Genomic DNA, 19,499 nt, shown 5'->3' with positions numbered 1-19,499 from the left:
CTACACTGACCGTCGTGAGACGTTTGCGCTGTGCATGTGAAAAGACGCTTCCGCTGGAGCCTCCATCCGCGGATGGACGATGCATTGAGTCTTCCGGAGACAGCTGAATTGCCGATTTCTTCAGCCGTAAAATAGCTTCTTTTGAAACGGGCGTCATACTGAGTGCAACACGTTGCCATAGCAACGGGAGCCCAAGAGGTGTGGTAACACTTGGGACGGCCTGACCGCATTGACGGCGTCCGCAGCACTTTGGTTTGTTTTTGCGTCGTACTGTGTAGACCTAAGTAGGGTTTGTTGCGCTTCACTACCACCGCACAAAAAGAAGAAAACGAAGAGAATCCCTTTTGCATTGTAGGGAATCAAAACAGACATGCTACATGTTGCCACCTTAGATCGCGAAATGGCTAAAAGTGTAGCTGTCAATGATAACTGGGTGCACAATTGCGCTTTTTTGGCAACTTGAATTGCAATTTTCAAATGTAACGCAAGGGTCCACTGCAGCTACAAAAATTAGGAAAAACCTGGTGTTACAATCCACTAAAAACGGCATATTAAGTGAGTAAGCATTTCTTTGTGGACCAAATGCGGAGAACCGTGTGTCCGTCTGAACCACTTGATGTGGCACGCATTTGCCAATTAAAACAATGCTTTAATAAAAGGCCATAAGAGACATATTTACACCTACGAACACCTTTATACCTCTGAAGAATGCCTTCCAAGCAAAGTATTTGTTTATAGCTGTGAAGCTTGTCATAAGAGGAGACACTGTCCTTCCTCATAGGGATGGGCAGCAGCGCCCACTGTGACGCCTGGGGGGCGGAAGAAACTATAGAACATGTGCTGTGTCGCTGCCCCGAATACTCATCGGAGAGGAGCGTGCTTGCCACCGCGCTGACCCGATTGGACAATCGAACATTTACGGTGGAAGCTATTCTAAGTCATCGGTCTTTTATGTTTCCTGAGTGAAACGTACTTGCGTGAAAGACTATAGTGCCCGAAATGGGACTAGAGTACGCGCTTTCCCACTCCTATCTCTTCCTCTTCCCCCCCCCCCTTTTTTTATTCCCTGAGCCCCATTCCCCCAGTGTATAAAACTGGCTTCAATAAAGCTAACCGGACTTGCCCATTCTACCGTCCAAGTACACTCACCGCGGGCACGGAGAGGGTCGGATGCGAAACTCGGGGAGGACAAGGCTGGTCGTGGGAAGCCTGTCGACGGCATAGTGCATCCGGCACAGGGGCAGCCGGTCCAGCTGAAACTGCACCTGCACGCACACAACGGCGGGGTTGGGGTGGGTTTTGTTTTTGGAAGTGACACCTACGGGACTAACAAGGGCTGGATGTGTATGTGACAGAGCTGCTAGCCATAAAAAAAGCTTTTTTATTCTTGAAAGTATGACTTTGCTTCTTAGTACTACTTAACGACTGCAATACTGTACCTCGTGAATAGGAAGATTGTTTGCCTCACTCATCACGTGATCCTGCACTCAAACAACCCACACAGCTCACTCAATCACAACGCTGCACAACTATTCCAGTACAGCGTAGCTGCAGAGCCCAGTGACTTGCTCGTGTCCTTTTCGCCCTCCCACCCTTTTTCGCCCACAAAGAGAAGAACCATCACGTGTCTACGAGGTCAAGCCCACTTTACTTGAACCGTGGACGTGGATACACAACAGATTGAGGCCTTGTGAAACATCTCTTCTATTTTGTCAGGATGGGAACATTCTGGTTTGACAGAATCAACAGGAAGCTACCATTCAACTTGGCTGTCACAGAATGGTGTTGGAAGCTGTTCACTACTAGAGGTGTAAGTTTTCGGGATATTTCGAGAGGTGTGAAAAGGACAAGTTCTGTTCATGTTTTTTTTAAACCTCAAAGTTGAAGAAAGGCGAATCCGCGCAAGTTTATAAAAAAATCGACGTACTTCTTGAGGCAAAAGCCTTAGATCATCATTTCATAATAATCATCATCATCATCATCATCACACCACCAGCCTATTTACGCCCACAGCAGGGCATAGGCCTCTCCCATTAATCTCCAATTATCCCGGCGCTGTGCTAATATGCGACCAATTTATCCCCGCAAACTTCTTGATCTCATCTGCCCGTCTAACTTCCTGCCGCCCCCTGCAACGCTTGCCTTCTCTAGGGATCCACTCTGTTACCTTTAATGACCAACGGTTATCTTCCCTTCGCATTACATGCCCTGCCCACGTCCATTTCTTCATCTGAATTTCCACTAATATGTCCTTTACACGCGTTTGTTTCCTGACCCACTCCGCTCTCTCATTGTCCCTTAATGTTACACCTATCGTCTTGCGTTCCATTGCTCGCTGAGTCGTCCTAAAATTAAGTTGAACCCTCTTCGTGAGTCTCCAAGTTTCTGCCCCGTAGGTGAGTACCGGTAAGGTGCAGCTGTCATACACTTTCTTCTTCAGGGACAAGCTCAGATAATGAATGGCAGCCTACCATTGTCCCCAAAAGCCTTAGATGTCTCATTAAAAGCGAAACGTGACCGTAGTTGCTGGCGACTACACGAATGAAACCAAATTACGGCCGCTGTAATGAGAAAACAAGCAAATATAATATCTACAGAAACAAACTTATTTGGGTTCTAATGGGGTTTTAAGCCAGGTCTCCAAGAACCGCAGCCATAAACCTTTAACCCTTGCAGTGCCAAGATGGAACAAGAATTATACGGATGCGTGCCGCATAACAGATTAACGTGACAGTATCGCAAACGCGATGCAGCAGTGAAGAAGTCTTCGATAATCGCTGGCTTTCGCCTTCAATCCCCTATTAGACATTACCTCCAGATGATTTTTTTCGGTAACACTGAAAACAATACATTTGTTCTATGCTATTAGACATTACCTCCAGATGATTTTTTTCGGTAACACTGAAAACAATACATTTGTTCTATGCTGCATCATTAAAGTCTCAGCACAGCTTCCGCCCTCAAACTCCGCGCATGATTTACGTCAAATCATCGGTTTCTGAAAGTGTTTCCCTATCTGCAGGTTGGTCGAATCACTACGAATTTCCCCGGAGAAGGTCTGTTTTTCTTTTTTAGGTGCTATCTAGGTTGAAGAAAACAAAAAAAAAAGCTGAGCTGTTTTGTTTTTTAATGCTGTTTTGGTTTCTTTAGCCACTCACATCTCTATTCTGCAGTGTTTTTTCAAATGAAAAGCACGCGTGAACATTAAAACTTCACGCTGGAGTATGGCAAGCCCTGCCTATCGGCCGGTCTCTGACCATCTTTACCAACTTGCAACATAGAGACGGGAGAGAACAAGGTGATGCCCCCATTAAATGACGGTAATGCTGCCTTTGAAACAACTCTCTGATTGTATCTGGTTGTGAGCCAAAAACGCGTTTCAAATTGTATTTCTCTTGTGTGCGAGAAAAGTTAAAGGAGCGTCACAATAATCTCATTTCCTTTTTAATACTTCTCTAGAAGCCTCAAAACACGAACAAAGCAAAGAAGTACAAAACGCAGGCACATGCAGAAGCCTAATTTACTAGCACGGTGAATGCACTTTCACAAAGACAACAAAAAATCTATGAAAACTAAAAAAGCAGACTTCTGCACCCGGGTTTCCTCAATCAGCCACTTCTCTGGTTTTTTCGTCTTCAGTGGTTCACTTTGCAAGTACCAAAAAAGTAAAGCTAACCATTCTTAGCATCGATCTTATAGTATTTGCTCACCTGAAAGTGTGCTACGCTATCTTACACGTAAATACACTTCTAATATTTGTCAACCAAATTTCTACTTTTTCTCCTGTGTGCAACGAATGCAGAACCCTTTGAAACCACAAAAATTACCAAAATTACGACTTACTGGTCACGGTATACATCAAATAACTTACAACAAACTAAATATTTGAGAAAAAACGAATATCTGCGCGCACTTAGAAAAATGAATCCTTCTGACAACGTACCTCTGCTTCAAAGCTGGTTCGTGGCTTCAGCCCAAACTCTTCAACGCATTCCTTGGTAACTCGGATGTATACACAGCGCTTTTCGATCAAGTGGATGGGCAGTTCAAACACCTGCAATGCGTTGATGGTTATCACATAGACCTTGCTGAAACAATGACATCCTGTAAGACACAACCCTTAAACAAATCAAAAGCTTGAAACAAAAAACACAATTTTTGTACCTGCTTTCTGAATAGGCGTGCTCTATACCCAAAGTTTTTACGATGTATTTGGCAGAGAAGACAAGAAAACAGTTGTGAGCACGCTGACCACGTCCAGATGAATGCAGAGCTAATTTTATTATTCCCCTTCAACAATGCTAAAGCAGGTTGAATCCGAGTAACAGCGTGTCCAATAAATTCCATGCATGCTTCTCATGGCGAACTATGCTCACAGTTAGATCCGAGCAAAATTATACAACCCAGCTGAACATTCAACATTCCAAGTAGATAGTGGCTGCCCAGAACTCCGGAAATCTTTTTTTTTTTCAATTTGAAAACACATGGTCACACTGAAATGAATGGCATTTCTGCGTCACTCTGCTACAAATTTCGCACCTAAATTGATCCACGTCGTTAGGTCAGAATTTCGTACCTGCGTTTGTTTGGGAGCATTACCCAATCCACACAGCATGGTTGGCAACTTGGCAATGTCACGTGGCGGTATATATCGGCGAGTGCGGGAAATGCTTTGAGAGGCAATATATTTGTCTTTCCCAATCAAACAAACAAATCAAACAAAGTTCGCACTAAACTTGGATCTAACGATTATTTTGCTGAAGCAATGCTGTGGGTTGTCTCCTTGCCCGTTCTACAAACACTGCATAATCCGAGGCAACGCCATCATTCTCAGTTCTTGGAAGAAGTGATTTAGGGAAGGCGAGACTGTGGCAAAAGAGAGTTAATATGCATAATGAGTTTCTAAGCAAATGGTGATTAGAAGTGGTATTTCACAGTATTTTGCCTACTAACTTCAATGTGACTAATGTCATTGAAGATTCCCATAACTGAGATAGGAAGCTGGCTGGAGCATTGTCAATCTGTGAAAGCGCAGCCTTTTCTCCGCCACCTTTTTTTGCTGTACATATGGCAAAATGCACCTAATTGAGTGATTGAGTGATTGATTGATTGACTGATTGATTGATTGATTGATTGATTGATTGATTGATTGATTGATTGATTGATTGATTGATTGATTGATTGATTGATTGATTGATTGATTGATTGATTGATTGATTGATTGATTGATTGATTGATTGATCAGCTTTTAGACCGAATACATAAGACATCGCCAATACTCCCACATGCGATTGATCGCCTATTAAAAAGAAAAAATTAGGGAAGCTTCGCACTAGTGGCGCGGAGACTGGGCAGACAACAAAACTGGCAGCCCCACCTAGCTTATTCGTGGTTTGGCTGAGTTTATGCAAGGTTATGCTTGGAGACTCGGTCCATTTTTCTGCGTGGTTATGCTTGGATACTTGGTCATGTTTTGTGCGTAGTGAGGTCTTTTGCCGCCCGAAGGGCCATAAATGCTGGGGCACTAAAGTATGTACAATGTACGCGGGTCCACCGGATTTTCGGGTGAGGCTCAAAGAGTATTCGAGGGTGCAGGGGGACGAGCGTTTGCTCGGAATTTTTGAACTCTTTCTGTGGAAACCGTTCAGCTAATGTGGCCTGGTTTCTTTGGCAAACGGGAATTTGATTTCTTGTATGGTCGTGGTGCGGAATAGGTTGTATAGTGGAGTGCTGAGCACGTGGAATTGTTTAATGGATCAAAGATGTGATTATGCTCGGTCGCCACACGTGGCTGTTCCGGATGTTACATACAAGCGTTGCTTTCTAATAAACTTCACTTGTGAGTTGCGCGCGCTGTCATCGTTCCTCCTCCTTGTGTCCTGTCTCGTTCACGCTGTTTTTCGAAATGATCAGTCTCAACCAACTAGCCGTCTATCTACTGTTTTGCCACACCACAAAAAATACCTTACTTAAGCCCGGACGACATTGACGTGATGGACGTTTATTGAAGGGGGTCAAATAACCTGAAGAAGGAGGAGGAGGTAGCCTTTATTGTGGCAGGAAGACTCTACGTCAAGTGGGGGAAGGGGAAGTAGAAGGTGGGGGGTTTGTAACTTGGGACGTCTTAAATGTGTACAGTTCGACCCAAAACAGGTGGGCTCCTTAAGAATGCTAAAGAGGCCGCGTGGGGTGAGGAGAGCAGGCTCACGACTCTAGACTGCTCGCGCTAGACCGCTTTTTAGGGACAAGTGTGCAATTAGAGCCAGCATGGAGGGTTCCAGTGTACGAGGGTCGATGTAAAGAGAGGTTGTATTTGGAGGAGGCTTGAAGGTTCTGTAGCGCGCGAACTTCGGGCAGTGCCAAATTAGGTGCTGGAGATTGGCGGGAGGGGGGAGGCGCAGAAGGGACATCGAGGCGGTAGAGACGGGGTGTACCATTTACGCAAGGTCTCAGGGGTAAGGCTAGCATTAGCAAAATATTGGTTTGTGAAAATTTCTGCTGATCGTGGGAGTGGGGACAGGGCGGATAAAAAGCCGGTTGGAGTCAGGGCCTTGAGACGGTCTTTTTTTTTCCTTTTTGTAACGTAGAAGCTGTATCGCTGGTGGTAATGTCTCAGTAGGTGGAGGAGCCAAGTCGGGTAGCAGCGGAGGACTAGAGGTTATAAACTCCCGCGCAGCCGACTGGGCTGCCTGGTTCCCCGGTGATGACTCCTCGTGTCCAGGTGACCAGTCGATGCGAACATGAATGCCGCTAGATTTCAAGATGGAGATCTGATGAGTGATTTTGTTGGCGATGGTATTGGTCGACGTAGGACATTTTAGAGCCTGTAGGGCTTCAAAAGAGTCTGTCAGGATGCGTATCTGGGGAGGCACGGAGGAGTGAAAGTCAAACATGAGGTAGTCTATGGCTTGAACAATGGCATGGAGTTCCGCTTCGAGGATGGTAGCACATGGAATATTAAGGGATCGTTTGCCTTGGATGGAAGGGAGGTCAGGAAAAGCCCATGCGGTGCCAACTAGTGGAGGAGAAATGCTCGCGCCGGTGTAAATATCAATTTCGTGGGGGAGTTTACTGTTTCGCAGAGCGTTGATGCGGGCAGCGCGGACGGGGCGGGCGTTGCGCGGGACGGGATGGGTGGCCGTAGGTGGTGGTGAAAACATTTATTGATCATTTGTTAGCCGAACAGCAGCCTCTATGAGTGGGGTCCTCAGTCCAGGACTCCAATGGCGGACGCTATCCAGCGGGCCCGCTCGATCAGCCATTGTTGGTCTTGCGGGGCAGTGCTGGACAGAGCAGCCTCCCAAGAGGAGAGGGTGGGGATGCGTATAGGGGTGAGCCCGTGTGGTGGACGCGGACACTCCCATACAGAGTGGTAGAGGGTGGGAGTGGGGCTCTGGCAAGCCGTGCAGTTGCCAGCGTATTGGGTGGGGTAGAAGAGGTGTTTGTGGTGTAAGTTTGGGAACGTGTGTGTCTGGAGCTGCCGCCATGACGTGGCGTCGGCGCGGGATAGGGAGTGGTGGGGTGGAGGTAGTGTTTTTCTTTGTGTGCGGTAGTAGGCGAGTGTGACTGCATAGTTGAGATGTTCGTGGGATGGGATGATGGAAGCTAATGTCTTGGAGCCACCCCGGATCTGTCTGTCCGCTTCCTCTGACGCCCGGTGGGTCATTTCTCGGGCGAGCGCGTGTGTGTGCTCATTTCCAGGAAGGGAGGCATGGCCAGGGGTCCAGACGATACGAATGAAGGGAAGCTTGGATGGATCGGATTGACGAAGAATGTTGTTTGCTTGGATGGAGAGGATTCCAGAAGAATATGCCCGGCAGGCGGCTTGCGAGTCTGTTATAATTGCCCAGGTATCGTCGTCGTCAGCTTCCGCGGGTCGAGCGGTGGTGATGTGGGACACAGCCAATGCTATGGCTGTTTCCTCGGCCACCCTGATGGAATCGGTGCGTACAGAGCAAGTTGTTTGCGCATTGTCAGCAACTGCAGAGGCCACTGCCACTTTAGCGTTGGGGTTGGCTGGATAACTGGCTGCGTCGGTGTAAATCACATGTGGGTCCTGACCGTACCGGCGGGCTAGCGCTTCGACTCGGGCGCGGCGTCGGCCCTGGTTGGTTTCCGCGTGCATGTTCTTGGGGAGCGGGGCAACTTGTAAACGTGCACGAAGGACAGGGGCGAGAGCCACAGGGCTTGGTGGGAGAGGTGACGACGGCTCGGGGTATCCCAGGCCGGCGAGCACGTGACGACCGGTGCGGGTAGTGCTAAGGCGGATAAGCTGACCAGCTCGTTGTGCCTCAATAATTTCCTCTATCGCGTTGTGGACACCCAATTGAAGGAGACGTTGTGTAGAAGTGTAGGGGGGAAGTCCCAGGGCTGCTTTAATTCCCGTCCGTAAGGCAGTGTTGAGGCGCTGGAGTTCGGAGCGCAGCAAATTGTGAAAGGGGACGTGGTAGGCAAGGCGGCTGATGAGTAAGGAATGAACTATGCGGAGGGTGTCTGCTTCCTTGAGGCCGGCGCGTCTGTTGGAGATGCGACGGATCATGTGCGTGATTTGCGTGATTTGGGTTTTGAGGAGGTGAACTGTGTGCGTGGCGCGGCCGTTAGACTGTAGATGGAGTCCTAGGACTCGGACTCGGGTGACGCACGGGATCAAATTACTGGTAAGGTAAACGGATATTTCTGGATTGGTTACTGGTCGCATGCGGGGAGGCAACACAAGAAGGCCGGACTTCTCCGCTGCGCAAGACAGGCCCCCCAGAGAGGCATAGTTCAGAACTACATCTGCTGCCTCTTGCAGGGCGTCCTGTATTTGGCCGTCCGATCCGCGTGTTGCCCACATGGTCACATCGTCCGCGCACAGCGCGTGGCGAAGCTCCGGAATTGCGTTGAGTAGAGGAGGCAGCTTAGCCATGGCCACATTGAAGAGTATCGGGGATAGAACTGAGCCCTGGGGCGTTCCTCTTCCAGTCAGTTGAAAGGGTGGTGAGCGGTGCTCACCTAACCCTATGGTGGCTGTCCTATCAGCCAGAAAGGCTCTGACGTAATTGTATGTGCGTTCTCCACAATTTGATGATGCCAGATTGTCAAGAATGAGGTCGTGTGCGACGTTATCAAACGCACCTTTTAGGTCGAGTGTCAGAACGGCGCGAGTTTGGGCTCTGTTGGGATGATCCAGGATGTCGTGCTTGAGTTGGAGGAGCACATCCTGTGTGCCCAGGTGGGAACAAAAACCGAACATTGTGTCGGGGAAAAAGTGGGTGGCTTCGAGATGTGGTTGCAGCCTAGCAAGAATTATATGCTCGAGAAGCTTGCCCAGACACGAAGTAAGTGAGTTGGGGCGGAGGTTGCCAAATGAAAGAGGTTTGCCCGGTTTGGGTATCAGGATTATGTCCGCGTGCTTCCATTCCTGTGGTAGAGTGCCCTTGCGCCACGCATCGTTGTAGTAAGCCGTCAACTGGGTTATGGCGCGGTCGTCCAGGTTGCGAAGTAACTTATATTGGATGCCGTCCGCTCCCGGTGCAGTGCTTTTTGTGAGGTGCTGAAGGGCCGCTCTCACTTCTGCCTCTGTGATGTCAGCATCGAGCAGGACATTCGTGTCAGAGGTGTCTGGGTAAGGCCGATACTGGGGGTGGGGACCGACGCTGATATAGCGCTGTTTCAGTGTAGCGAGAAGGGTATCTTTGTCAAGGTTTTCCCGGTGGAGTAATGTACGGATGGCTTTCGTGGTTTCTGTTTGGTCTGCTTGGGGTCGAGGAGACTGCGTAGCAGCGACCATGTCTTTGCTGTTCCAAGTGTTCCTTGTAGCTGGTTGCAGAAATTTTGCCAGTTGGCCCGTGTCAACTCTGCTGCGTAGCGTTCGGCTTCGGCGGTGAGCAAGGCGATCCGTTTACGAAGTTTCCGATTGTGCCCTTGCCCTCGCCATCGTTTGCTGAGGCTACGGTGGGCATCCAAAATATGAAGAAGGTGGCTGTCCACGTCTGGCATGTGAGCTCTTGTTTGTACGGTTCTAGTAGTGTCTGCCAGATCACTTTGAATTTGTTTAATCTACTCTGGGAGGGAAGGAAGAGGCGATTGCTCGGGGTCTCCAGTAGTTGACAGAGGGTCAGTGTCGGGTGAGCTATCGCCACTCGGTTGGGCACGACGCTTGCGGAAGGCGACCCAGTCGGTGATTGCGACCGATCGGTTGGAAACCTTGGCGCCGACGTCCGCTATCTCAGTGAAGAGGATGCAGTGATCACTGCCGAGTGTCTCCCCAAGGTTAGACCACCTGTGGTTGCTGAGGCCATGGGTTAGAGTGAGGTCCGGACATGTATCCCGTGTAACGCTGTTACCCATGTGGGTGGGCTGGCCAGGTTCTGTAAGAACCGTAAGATGGCACCTGGCTATTGTCAGGGCTAGCTTTCGTCCCTTGGGGAGTTTCTGTCATGTAGCCCCAAGTAGGGTGTGCCGCGTTGAAGTCGCCCACTATAAGCACGGGGCTGTTGGTCCGTTTTGCTAAAGAGAGGGTGCTGTCGAATAGGTGGTCAAATGTGTCTCGTCTAGCCTGGGGCGTACTGTAAATGTTGAGGACGTATACACTTGTTTGCTTGGAGGTATTGATTTCTAGTAATACGTGCGGGATGTGATCGGGACTGCTTGGAGAGTGATCAATGACTGCAATCCTCTTGTCCGTGACAGAAGGGCGGCTCCACGGAGCGAGAGGCGATGGGATGTCGGGGGGTTCAGGCGGCTTGAGATTATCCCAGGCGACGATAGAGACACCTTGATGAGTTAATGTGCGCTTATGGAGGGATTGATTCACTTGCTCTTTAATTATATTTTCCAGTGGGGGAAGAGCAACTGCAGCTTGCAAGCTCTCCAGACGAGTATGTTTTGGTAGTCCGCTGATGGCGCGAATGGTGGCTCGGTGCAGGTGTTGAAGCGTTCTCACGGCCGTTTTGTTGAGGTCGTAGGTTTGGGCTGCGTAAGTTATGGTACCAATTGCGACAGCGTGGGCTAAAGTTTGGGTTGCCTTCTGGCTTGCTCCACCAAATTTGTTCGAGAGGCGATGTATGGCATGTTGAATTGTTTTCCATTTAGTTTTCAGTTGCTCTACCCATATTGACGGGCTGTTTTTGTGTCCGATTGGGATTCCGAGTAGTCGTATGGGTTGAAAACTAGCTGTTATAGGAGTACCGGCGAGAAGAAGAGTTGGAAGGTTATAGTGTGGAGGGGGTTTGTGGCCAAATACAGGTAAGAATTCGGTTTTTTCGGGGGCTAATTCCAAACCAAGAGAGGCCAAGGAGCATTCAAGGCTATTTGCGGCGGCTTGGAGTTCGGTTTGCATGTCTTCAGAGCATGAAAAGTCGGCTGATTCAGTCCATATGGTTACATCGTCTGCATATATTGTGAATCGTGCAGCAGAGTCACGTTCGAGATTTCGAGCGACCCTCACCATGGCGAGATTAAATAGTATCGGGGAAAGTATGGATCCTTGAGGTACACTGCGGTCAAGGTAGTAAGTGCGAGGAGTCCAGCCTGGGTGAGATCCTTGAAGTCGTATTGGCCGAGCGTTCAAAAAATTGCGGATCCAGATTTGTGCCCGGGTGCTGGGGTAGGCGTGCGCCAGTTCCTCTAGTATGGCAGATTGGTTAACGCGATCAAAAGCCTTGCGAAGGTCAACTGCTAGGATCAAGTCGGGAGGAGAGTGGTTGTGATGGGAGCGATTGATCACTCGACGTAATAGCCAAAGGCTATCGTGAGTGCTCAGGTTAGGGCGGAAGCCAGTCTGTGCAGGGTGAAAGTGTGGTTTGACATATTCGAGGTAATGGGTGATACGGTTATTGATTAGCCTTTCTATGAGTTTGTAGAAAACAGGAGTAAGAGAGATGGGTCGGAGGTTGGAGAGGTCAGCTGGGCCGGTACCAGGCTTCTTGGGTTTGGGAATACGGAAGATGAAAGTGAGCTTAAGATGCTCAGTAACTTCACCATTTTCCCAGCAGCGGTTAAAGGCCAACTGCACTCAAAATTTCGACCTCTTGAAAACCCTATTTTCGTATAGTCTGCTTTAAAAGAAAGCAACATGCAAAATACAACAGCTGAAATACGCGCGTGGACGCCGCAAGCGGCCAGCAAAAATCGGCGATTTTGAAACCGAAACCGAGCAGAGCGCGGCCATCGCAGTGACGTTGCAGCCGTCCAGCGAGCGGCTGGACGGTCACCAGCTCGGGAGAAGGTCTGCGCGCAAGCTCTACGCGCGCACGTGCGCAGCCGAGCTCGACCGGTTCTCCGGCTGCGTGGCTGAGCAGAGGAAAAAGCCCCCGTCGGCTGGAACGTCACAGGCGCGTCATGGCTGTTTACGCGATCCGCCGGCAGGTGCAGCGTGGTCTGCAGCGGAGCTTTTTTAAACGCTTACGGCTGATTAACGAGGCGTTTTACGGGGCTGCCACTTGTGTCACAGCTGATTTGGGGGTACTTACTACGCATTAAAAATAAATTTGGTCGAGGTGAAATTTGAGTGCAGTTGGCCTTTAACATGGCCAAGTAAGGCAACAAGGGCAGGTTTTGGCAAGTTGCGGAGGTGTTTCCAGGTCACACCGTCATGTCCAGGGGCAGATTTGGGTTTACCTTGGTTAATGGCCGTGTAAAGTTCATTGAAGGCGAAGGGAAGGTCGAGGTCGTCCTGTGGCGATGAAATGGGTATGTGTGGAAGAGGAGGAGAGGGATGGAGTTGGGCGTGGGGGAAGAAAGCCGTAGTGATATCACGTTCAACGCTGACTGGGTCTTTTGTGAGCGTGAGGGTAGCAAATAGTGGAAGTCGCTGTTTTTTCTTAGGTCCAAGGCTTTGGTGAATTTTCCAGAGCCCGAAGGCCTTTTCTATGACCGAGTGTTGCACAGAGATCATTCCAGTGGTTATTGGAAAGGCAACGTTGATATGACGTGATGAGTTTATACTGGCGGCGGATGCGGACAACGATTGTATGACGTTTGCCGGTAGAGTGGTACAGCTGTGTGAGATAGTGCACTTTTTTCCAGAGGTTTGTGAGGTGGGCATCGAGAGCTGGTGTGTCGGAAGAGCACTCGATTTTTTTCGGTGGCGGCTTGGGTACAAGTTCGAATAAGATTCGCAAAATCATCAAAGGAGGCAGGGGGGTCTTTTTGGTCGATATATTCGCGGAAGGTGTCCCAGTCTAGTCGTGATAGTGTTTGCTTGGTGCGCGTCTTCTTGCCGCGAAACGTCATAAGGAGGGGGAAGTGGTCACTACCCCAGGTTGTAGAGTAGGGGGACCAACTTTTGATGAGATTGGGTGTTGCCCAAGTGAGGTCCGGTGTGGTGTCTTCCTGAGCTTTATGAAGGCCAATTCTTGTCTTTTGGAAAGGTTCATTGATAAGAATGAAATTGTGGAGATCCATGGTGTCGGTGAGAGAGCCTCCTCGAGCAGATGTGCGGCTGTAACCCCATTGGGGGTGAGGGGCATTGAAGTCCCCACAAATGACTATTGGAATATTTGGGTGACGGGTGACGAGAGCCGGGATCCAGGCTAACTCGGAGGAACGTGAGGAACTGTCGATAGGTTTGTAGTAGGCTGAGACGAGAATAATTTTGCGGCCAGAAGGGAGGCGTGTTAAAACTGCATTGACTTCGTGATTACAGGATGAGAATTCAGGGAGGATGACGGGAGAGGTAGCGAAGTGGGACTGTACAAGAACGGCGGCATATCCTGGAGTAAGAGTTGATTTTACTTGGGACCTACCGCGCGTCACTTGCGTGATAGATGGGTTCGTATGTGCAACATAGCCGGGGATACTCGGAGTTCCGTGTGTTTCTTGGAGGAGAATAAAGGGAGGTTGGGACTGTTTAACCTTCATCAGTAAAGTAGTGCGCTGGTGCTGAAAGATGCGGCAGTTCCACTGTAGTGCCGTTACTGGGGCAGTTATGAAACTATCTGCGGACGTGGGGGTGGGATCTTTCTCGGGGGCTCTTTGGTTGGGTCAATGTGTGGAAGGCGTGTAATGACTTGTTGTAGAAGTGCTCGTAGTTGATTTACCTGCGTTTCGGTATAGGAATGCGTGTTTTTGCAATCTTCTTGTCGAGCGAGTCGTTCTTGATGTATGCCAGTACGTATAGTTTGCAGTACTTGAGTAAGTTGGGGGTCCAGTTTGGATTTGGAGGTAGGAGTGCGTTTAGTACTGGGGCTTCGAGTGCGCGTTGTGGATGAAGGGGTCGTGGATGTGGACGGCTGGGAGGAGGGCGGTTGACAGGGGGTCTGAAGGGATACCCTGAAGGGAATTGGATAACCTGAATAAGGGATAACCTGAAGGGAATTGGATAACCTGAATAAGGGATAACCTGAAGGGAATTGGATAACCTGAATAAGGGATAACCTGAAGGGAATTAGATAACCTGAATAAGGGATAACCTGAAGGGAATTGGAGAAAGTGAAGTGGGAACAGGGAAGATGTAAGAAAAATAAGAGGCATTAAATACAGGCCCGTACTTCTTTTTGCCAGCATCGAAGATAAGACACTGGCCACAGAACCACTGACCCATTTAGTAAAGTCAATGACAAATCAAACTAGGTTTATACGGACCATTATAAAGAGAATTATATTTAAGTAGGGCGGAAAATGTGTAGTTTGTCATTAGACATCGATTGCTTTCGGAAGAAAACAAGTTGCTTTACTACCGCGCAGGAGTCACGGGACTTGTCATAGATCGATTATTTCAAATACAAAAAATAACGATGCTGCCGCCGCAGCGGCTCAGTGGATAAGCCAATAGGTCAGTGGCTAAGACTAAGGCCAAGCCCAAGAAAGCGGGTTTGATCACAGCCAGGTTGGCTGCTTTTTAGATGGAGGCGAACAGCAAAAACGCCCGTGTGTTGAGATTTCGGTCTATGTAAGCGATACTGAGGTGGTCAAAACTAATTCGGAGTCCTCCACTACTGTGTGCGTCGTAGCCCTCCAATTGTAGCTTCTGTTTATAAAAGTCCACAATCAATTTCTTTTTTGGGAAAACAGGACACTTTTGCTACCAGGTAGGAGTCGAGTGACTTAAAAAAATGACGGTTATTTCGAATAGATGAAAAGCAGAATGAATTTTCACTTCCGTATCCCTTAAGCATCCGCCACCCCGAAAATATGGGAGCCAGATGTGGCATGATGGGATAGATACACACCTTCCTTCTCCCTAGCGCTTGAGGGCGGTCGCTGTAGCGGGAGAGCCACACAAAATTGCAGCTGCGGAGCATCAGCCGACCACATTTTGTGTCCTCGGCGACTGGCGCGGCAAGGGGCACACTCGCAAACAGCTCCCCGCCCTGGGCGTTCGTGTCTTCCACCAGGTCGGCCGTGATTTGGAGGGTTGCCCGGCCATTGTACGTGCTGGAAAGGGGGTGGAGAGGTATTAAACCACCCTGTCCCTAACATGGAAGACATAGTGGATAGAATTCAAACGTGAGACGAAAGTAAAGACTAAACAGTACAAATGACCTGCCCTTTTTCACCCGTCTGCCTCCTTGGGCTAGCTGCTACATCTTCGACGTCAGGTATGATAAGCCCGACTACCTCTGCAATAACCTCAAAAAGTTGGCAACGCAGATTCAATGTCCCACTGTGCAAGTAGGTGCCGCCTATATTAAAGTGGTACTGCACACTTCTAGGCAGAGTTCGTAATCCCATGAACATGTGCTGCTATGGGTGCTGACCTTGGGCTAAATGTGCCTATGGTTTTACTACTACGACCAGAGCGATATTTTAAGGACCGTCCAGAGACCAGAACAGACCACCAACTCCTCCCGGCTAACAACGTTTAGGATGATTTTTTGTTTTGATGGGCAAATAATTGCCATTAGCTGTGGCCGTAAAAAAACGTGGGAAGACGAATGCAAACCACCAGAAAAGACCGTCCAAATAAAGCCATTTCGGCATAATGCAGACAGAAATTATGGTTTACAGTGAAAACTTGAATACGCGCCCGATTTCACCTGCAAGAAGAAGTACCATACGTCAAATTAGGTAGCAAACACTGGTGAAAATTAGGAGAAACTTACTTATTTCTCATCCCCTCAGAAATACCTCCAACCGCATAAGATTGCCGTCAGCATAAAGAATACTTCTCGGGGCACTTAGGTCTGCTTATGCGGTTTGGAGGCAGACACATTATTGCTTCGCCTGGAGATACCGATCAAAAACTTCGTGGCTACACTCTGTGTGCGTCTCTGTCTTTGCTTATGTTTGTTCATCTTCTGGCGCAGACTACTTTGAAGTCTTGACAGTAATGACCAGGGAAGAAGAAGAAGTAGATATGTTCTTTGTTCCTGGTCTTCTGTGCTACATTTTAAAAGGTATGAAGCAAGAAGACCAAACTTCTACTCTACTGTGGCGCACTGTTTCTGGCAATCTGGCCCACTGAAGCCAGAAACACCGTGCTAAAAGAAGGATACCCTTTCGTGCGAGGGACGTGGCATTTCCCCTCGCTCATCAGGGGCATACATGAAGTCCAAAAATAATACAGTGGTCCCTATCAGGCTACCTACGCTTGACCGGAAGCTCTTTTGCGACATCCAACACCACTGGGTCAAGGGAAGTCACTCGGCAATAATAAAAAAAACAGGTAGCGTTTTGCCACTTACACTGACACCAGCGCCTTGAAGAACATCGATTAGTTCGTAAAGAAAGGAGCACGAGCGGTTGCACTGACCGGGCAATAGCGTTGGCTCGTGCCATCTCCTCGATGTACAGCAGCTCGTGCATTTGAGCCTTGTAGTTCTCCCTGCTGATGTCCACTCCTCTGACGACGGACTGGGTGAGCTGGAAGACCTGTGGGTCCGGCGCCGGGTACAGGTCGTACAGGCTCTGGGCGCTCGCACTGAATGCGGGACCACCGGGCACAAAAGACAATTAGTCGACTCGTTTTGCATGTTTCTGTTAGCCATGTAATCGATGTGCTTTGGCACTGATGTCTACAACTAAGTCCACCTCACCGCTACTACATACTCTCTTTCATGCATACTTTACGTGTGTTGAAACTGTTTCACATTTTGGCGGTCATACATCAGTAGCCACACCCGGCTACAAAGCACGCTGTAGTGGGGGACCCCGGATTAATTTTAAACACTTCAGTATCTTTAACGTGCACCGAAATTTCAACACAGAAGCATATTTGCTTTTCGCCTTTATCAGAAAAGCAGCCACCTCGGCCTGGACCAAACCCGCTTTCTTGGGCTCAGAAGCACCCCGCTTAAACCACTGAGCTACCGCAGTGGGTGTTGAAAATATTTCATCGTCTTTGTATCGCCTTTGTTACATTGCATTGCTCATGGGTTGCTAATATGGTTCTTGTCTCTGGGTAAAACCAAATGCCAGTAAGAAGTTTCGACTTTTGTGTTACGCTAATTGTTGTGACTCAGAAATTATATTCACCCTTGTTTAAAACACGCCAACACAATATCGTTAAGATTCAATATTAATTGGACAGCAATCCATGCCAGAAACTCTGCAAGGCTATAAGTAATTTTGCGTTGGTGGAAATAGTTCGAGCTAAGGTGCCACTTTTTAATAAGCTTCTTGGTGATGAGTGTAAAAACGGTTATTATACATAGGCATTTTAAAACATTATTTCCTTTCGGAGAGAAGCAATTTTTGGAACTTTTTGTCCAAGTTTGGCCAACGTTTTGAATTTCACAGTTTTCATTGTGCATCTTATCCTATCAGTCTGAGCCAGCTGTTATAGACGCTATTGATATGCACGGGAGTTGCCGCCTTTTCTCATATCGGAGGTTGAAAAGGGCAGTCTACCTATGTTCAGGTCGACCTACAGTGGAGTGCATTTTTTTTAACAGTGGAGCTGTTGTTACTGGCATGTAAGCTCGGTGTTGCAGAAAACACCCAGAGAGGAACGCTATCGCGCAGCTGTGCGCCACCTGACGCGCAGCCACCTCAATACCCACTCAACAGCGGTAAGACACGTGATATCGGCCGCCAAAGCGCTTGTGAGGAACGTTTGGCTGTAATCATCACAACACCTGCTTGGAACTAGAAGTACACGTCATAGCGTGCGCTCCTCGGTGTGTCCGTAGGAGAGCCGCTCCTCGAGTCGTCATGCGCTCAGTATCGCAGAAGAGCCCTTAGAGCAGGAGCTCGTCGCACCACGTGCTCGGAACGAGAACTGCAAGTGATAGCGTGCACCTCTCGGTTCGTCGTGGAACAGCCTCCCTCCCCTCTGCGTGTCGTGGTGCGCATGGGCTCAGTATTGGGATCTTCGGCTCGTCGTTCTCTCCTCGCAGCATTGCTAGCGTCCACACGCATACCACTTCTTCCACGCATACGACGACGACTAGCACTATAGGCACTATAGCTATGGGGACCGGGCGGCCGTTGTATGGCACCACCGTCGTTTCAGCGAACAGCGCCGCCCGTGGTGAACCGCTCGTCAGTGGAATGCCGGTGGCGGTCAGCGCAGCGTAGTTGTGAATGGTTTTCTGTCGTTTTTCTGCGGTGCAGCTTGCAAAGCGTACGTAACCCCCCGTGCATTCTTCAGATCGGTAAATCTTAAGTGTGTATGTGAAGTTTACGAGGCATGTCATGTGTGTTATTTACTTATTTACACCCATACTCAGTATTTACAAATAGCAGACGACGCTCAATGCGCCAAGCTGGAAGTCAAGCTGGAAGTGAAAGTTCGTTGCTTCATGCAATTTTTTTCATGCCTGCATGCAGTTTCGCGAATCGAGGAGTATTGCCGCTAAATGCTCCCACAAAGCCGGCGTGTGCAACCGATCTAGGAATGCTGCGGCGCTGGCCTTTGGCAGTTGATGACGAAACGGCGTCGACGTCGTGCACAAGCGAAAGACAAAGTTGGGGGGTGTCTTCGAAGATTTACCTCAAAACAGAAATTGTGATGGACGACGCTTCCATGACTTCATTACCTACGGCTGAAACGTGTTTAATTTCACAGAAATGCTGAGTAATCGGGAATCGTTGATAGAATAAATACCACATGATAGTAGAACGTTATTGCTTGTTGTGGAGAAGCATTGCTTTACAAGAATTGCAATGGTTGCTGGCTAGTGTGTAAATGGTTTTTGAAAAACCAATACCTGCGTGGCTGAAGGACGCGAGGCAGGAGGGTGCCCGAAACCCGTACTCAGCTTCACAACTGAATGCTGCGGTCGGTTTACAAGCTGTCGCCTACGCTTGAAAAATCATGCACTCTTCCGTCTAACAACGATGATGGCTTATGGCAAAGCTTTCTCGTATGGGCTTCCTTTTTTGCCTTCTGCATTTAAACTTTAACTAGTTGAGCTTCGAATTTGACCAGCACGAAGTTTGATCTTTTGATCGCAGCGTCTTTGACTTTGACCATTTCCCATTCGATTTCGCACGAAGAAAGCTTTGCGTTCAACCGTCGTAATCATTAGACGGAGGGCTAGATAATTTTGCTGTTTAATTTTGAACTTCCATGCCCACCCTCTCCAAATGTAAACTTTTTCCAGTGCGTCGAAAATGTGTCTGTGCTGGAG

General features: G+C 48.7%; 1 protein-coding gene across 1 annotated transcript in view; it reads right to left on the bottom strand.

Annotated features, from left to right (window-relative positions):
• The window catches only part of LOC144139976 (putative helicase with zinc finger domain), a 70,473-nt gene that overhangs the window by 43,255 nt on the left and 7,719 nt on the right, over window positions 1-19,499 (bottom strand). The window contains exons 5-8 of the mRNA XM_077672194.1: window positions 16,679-16,846; window positions 15,156-15,360; window positions 3,944-4,054; window positions 1,150-1,265 (exon numbers count right to left, since the gene is read on the bottom strand). Coding sequence (XP_077528320.1) covers window positions 1,150-1,265; window positions 3,944-4,054; window positions 15,156-15,360; window positions 16,679-16,846 — 600 coding nt within the window. The remainder of the gene's footprint in view (window positions 1-1,149; window positions 1,266-3,943; window positions 4,055-15,155; window positions 15,361-16,678; window positions 16,847-19,499) is intronic.

This window comes from Haemaphysalis longicornis, unplaced genomic scaffold (genome assembly GCF_048455015.1).
Source record: "Haemaphysalis longicornis isolate Haplotype H1 unplaced genomic scaffold, Haemaphysalis longicornis Haplotype H1 scaffold_5, whole genome shotgun sequence".
In the NCBI taxonomy this organism is placed as follows: Eukaryota; Metazoa; Arthropoda; class Arachnida; order Ixodida; family Ixodidae; genus Haemaphysalis; species Haemaphysalis longicornis.
This window is presented reverse-complemented; position numbering and strand designations above follow the sequence as displayed.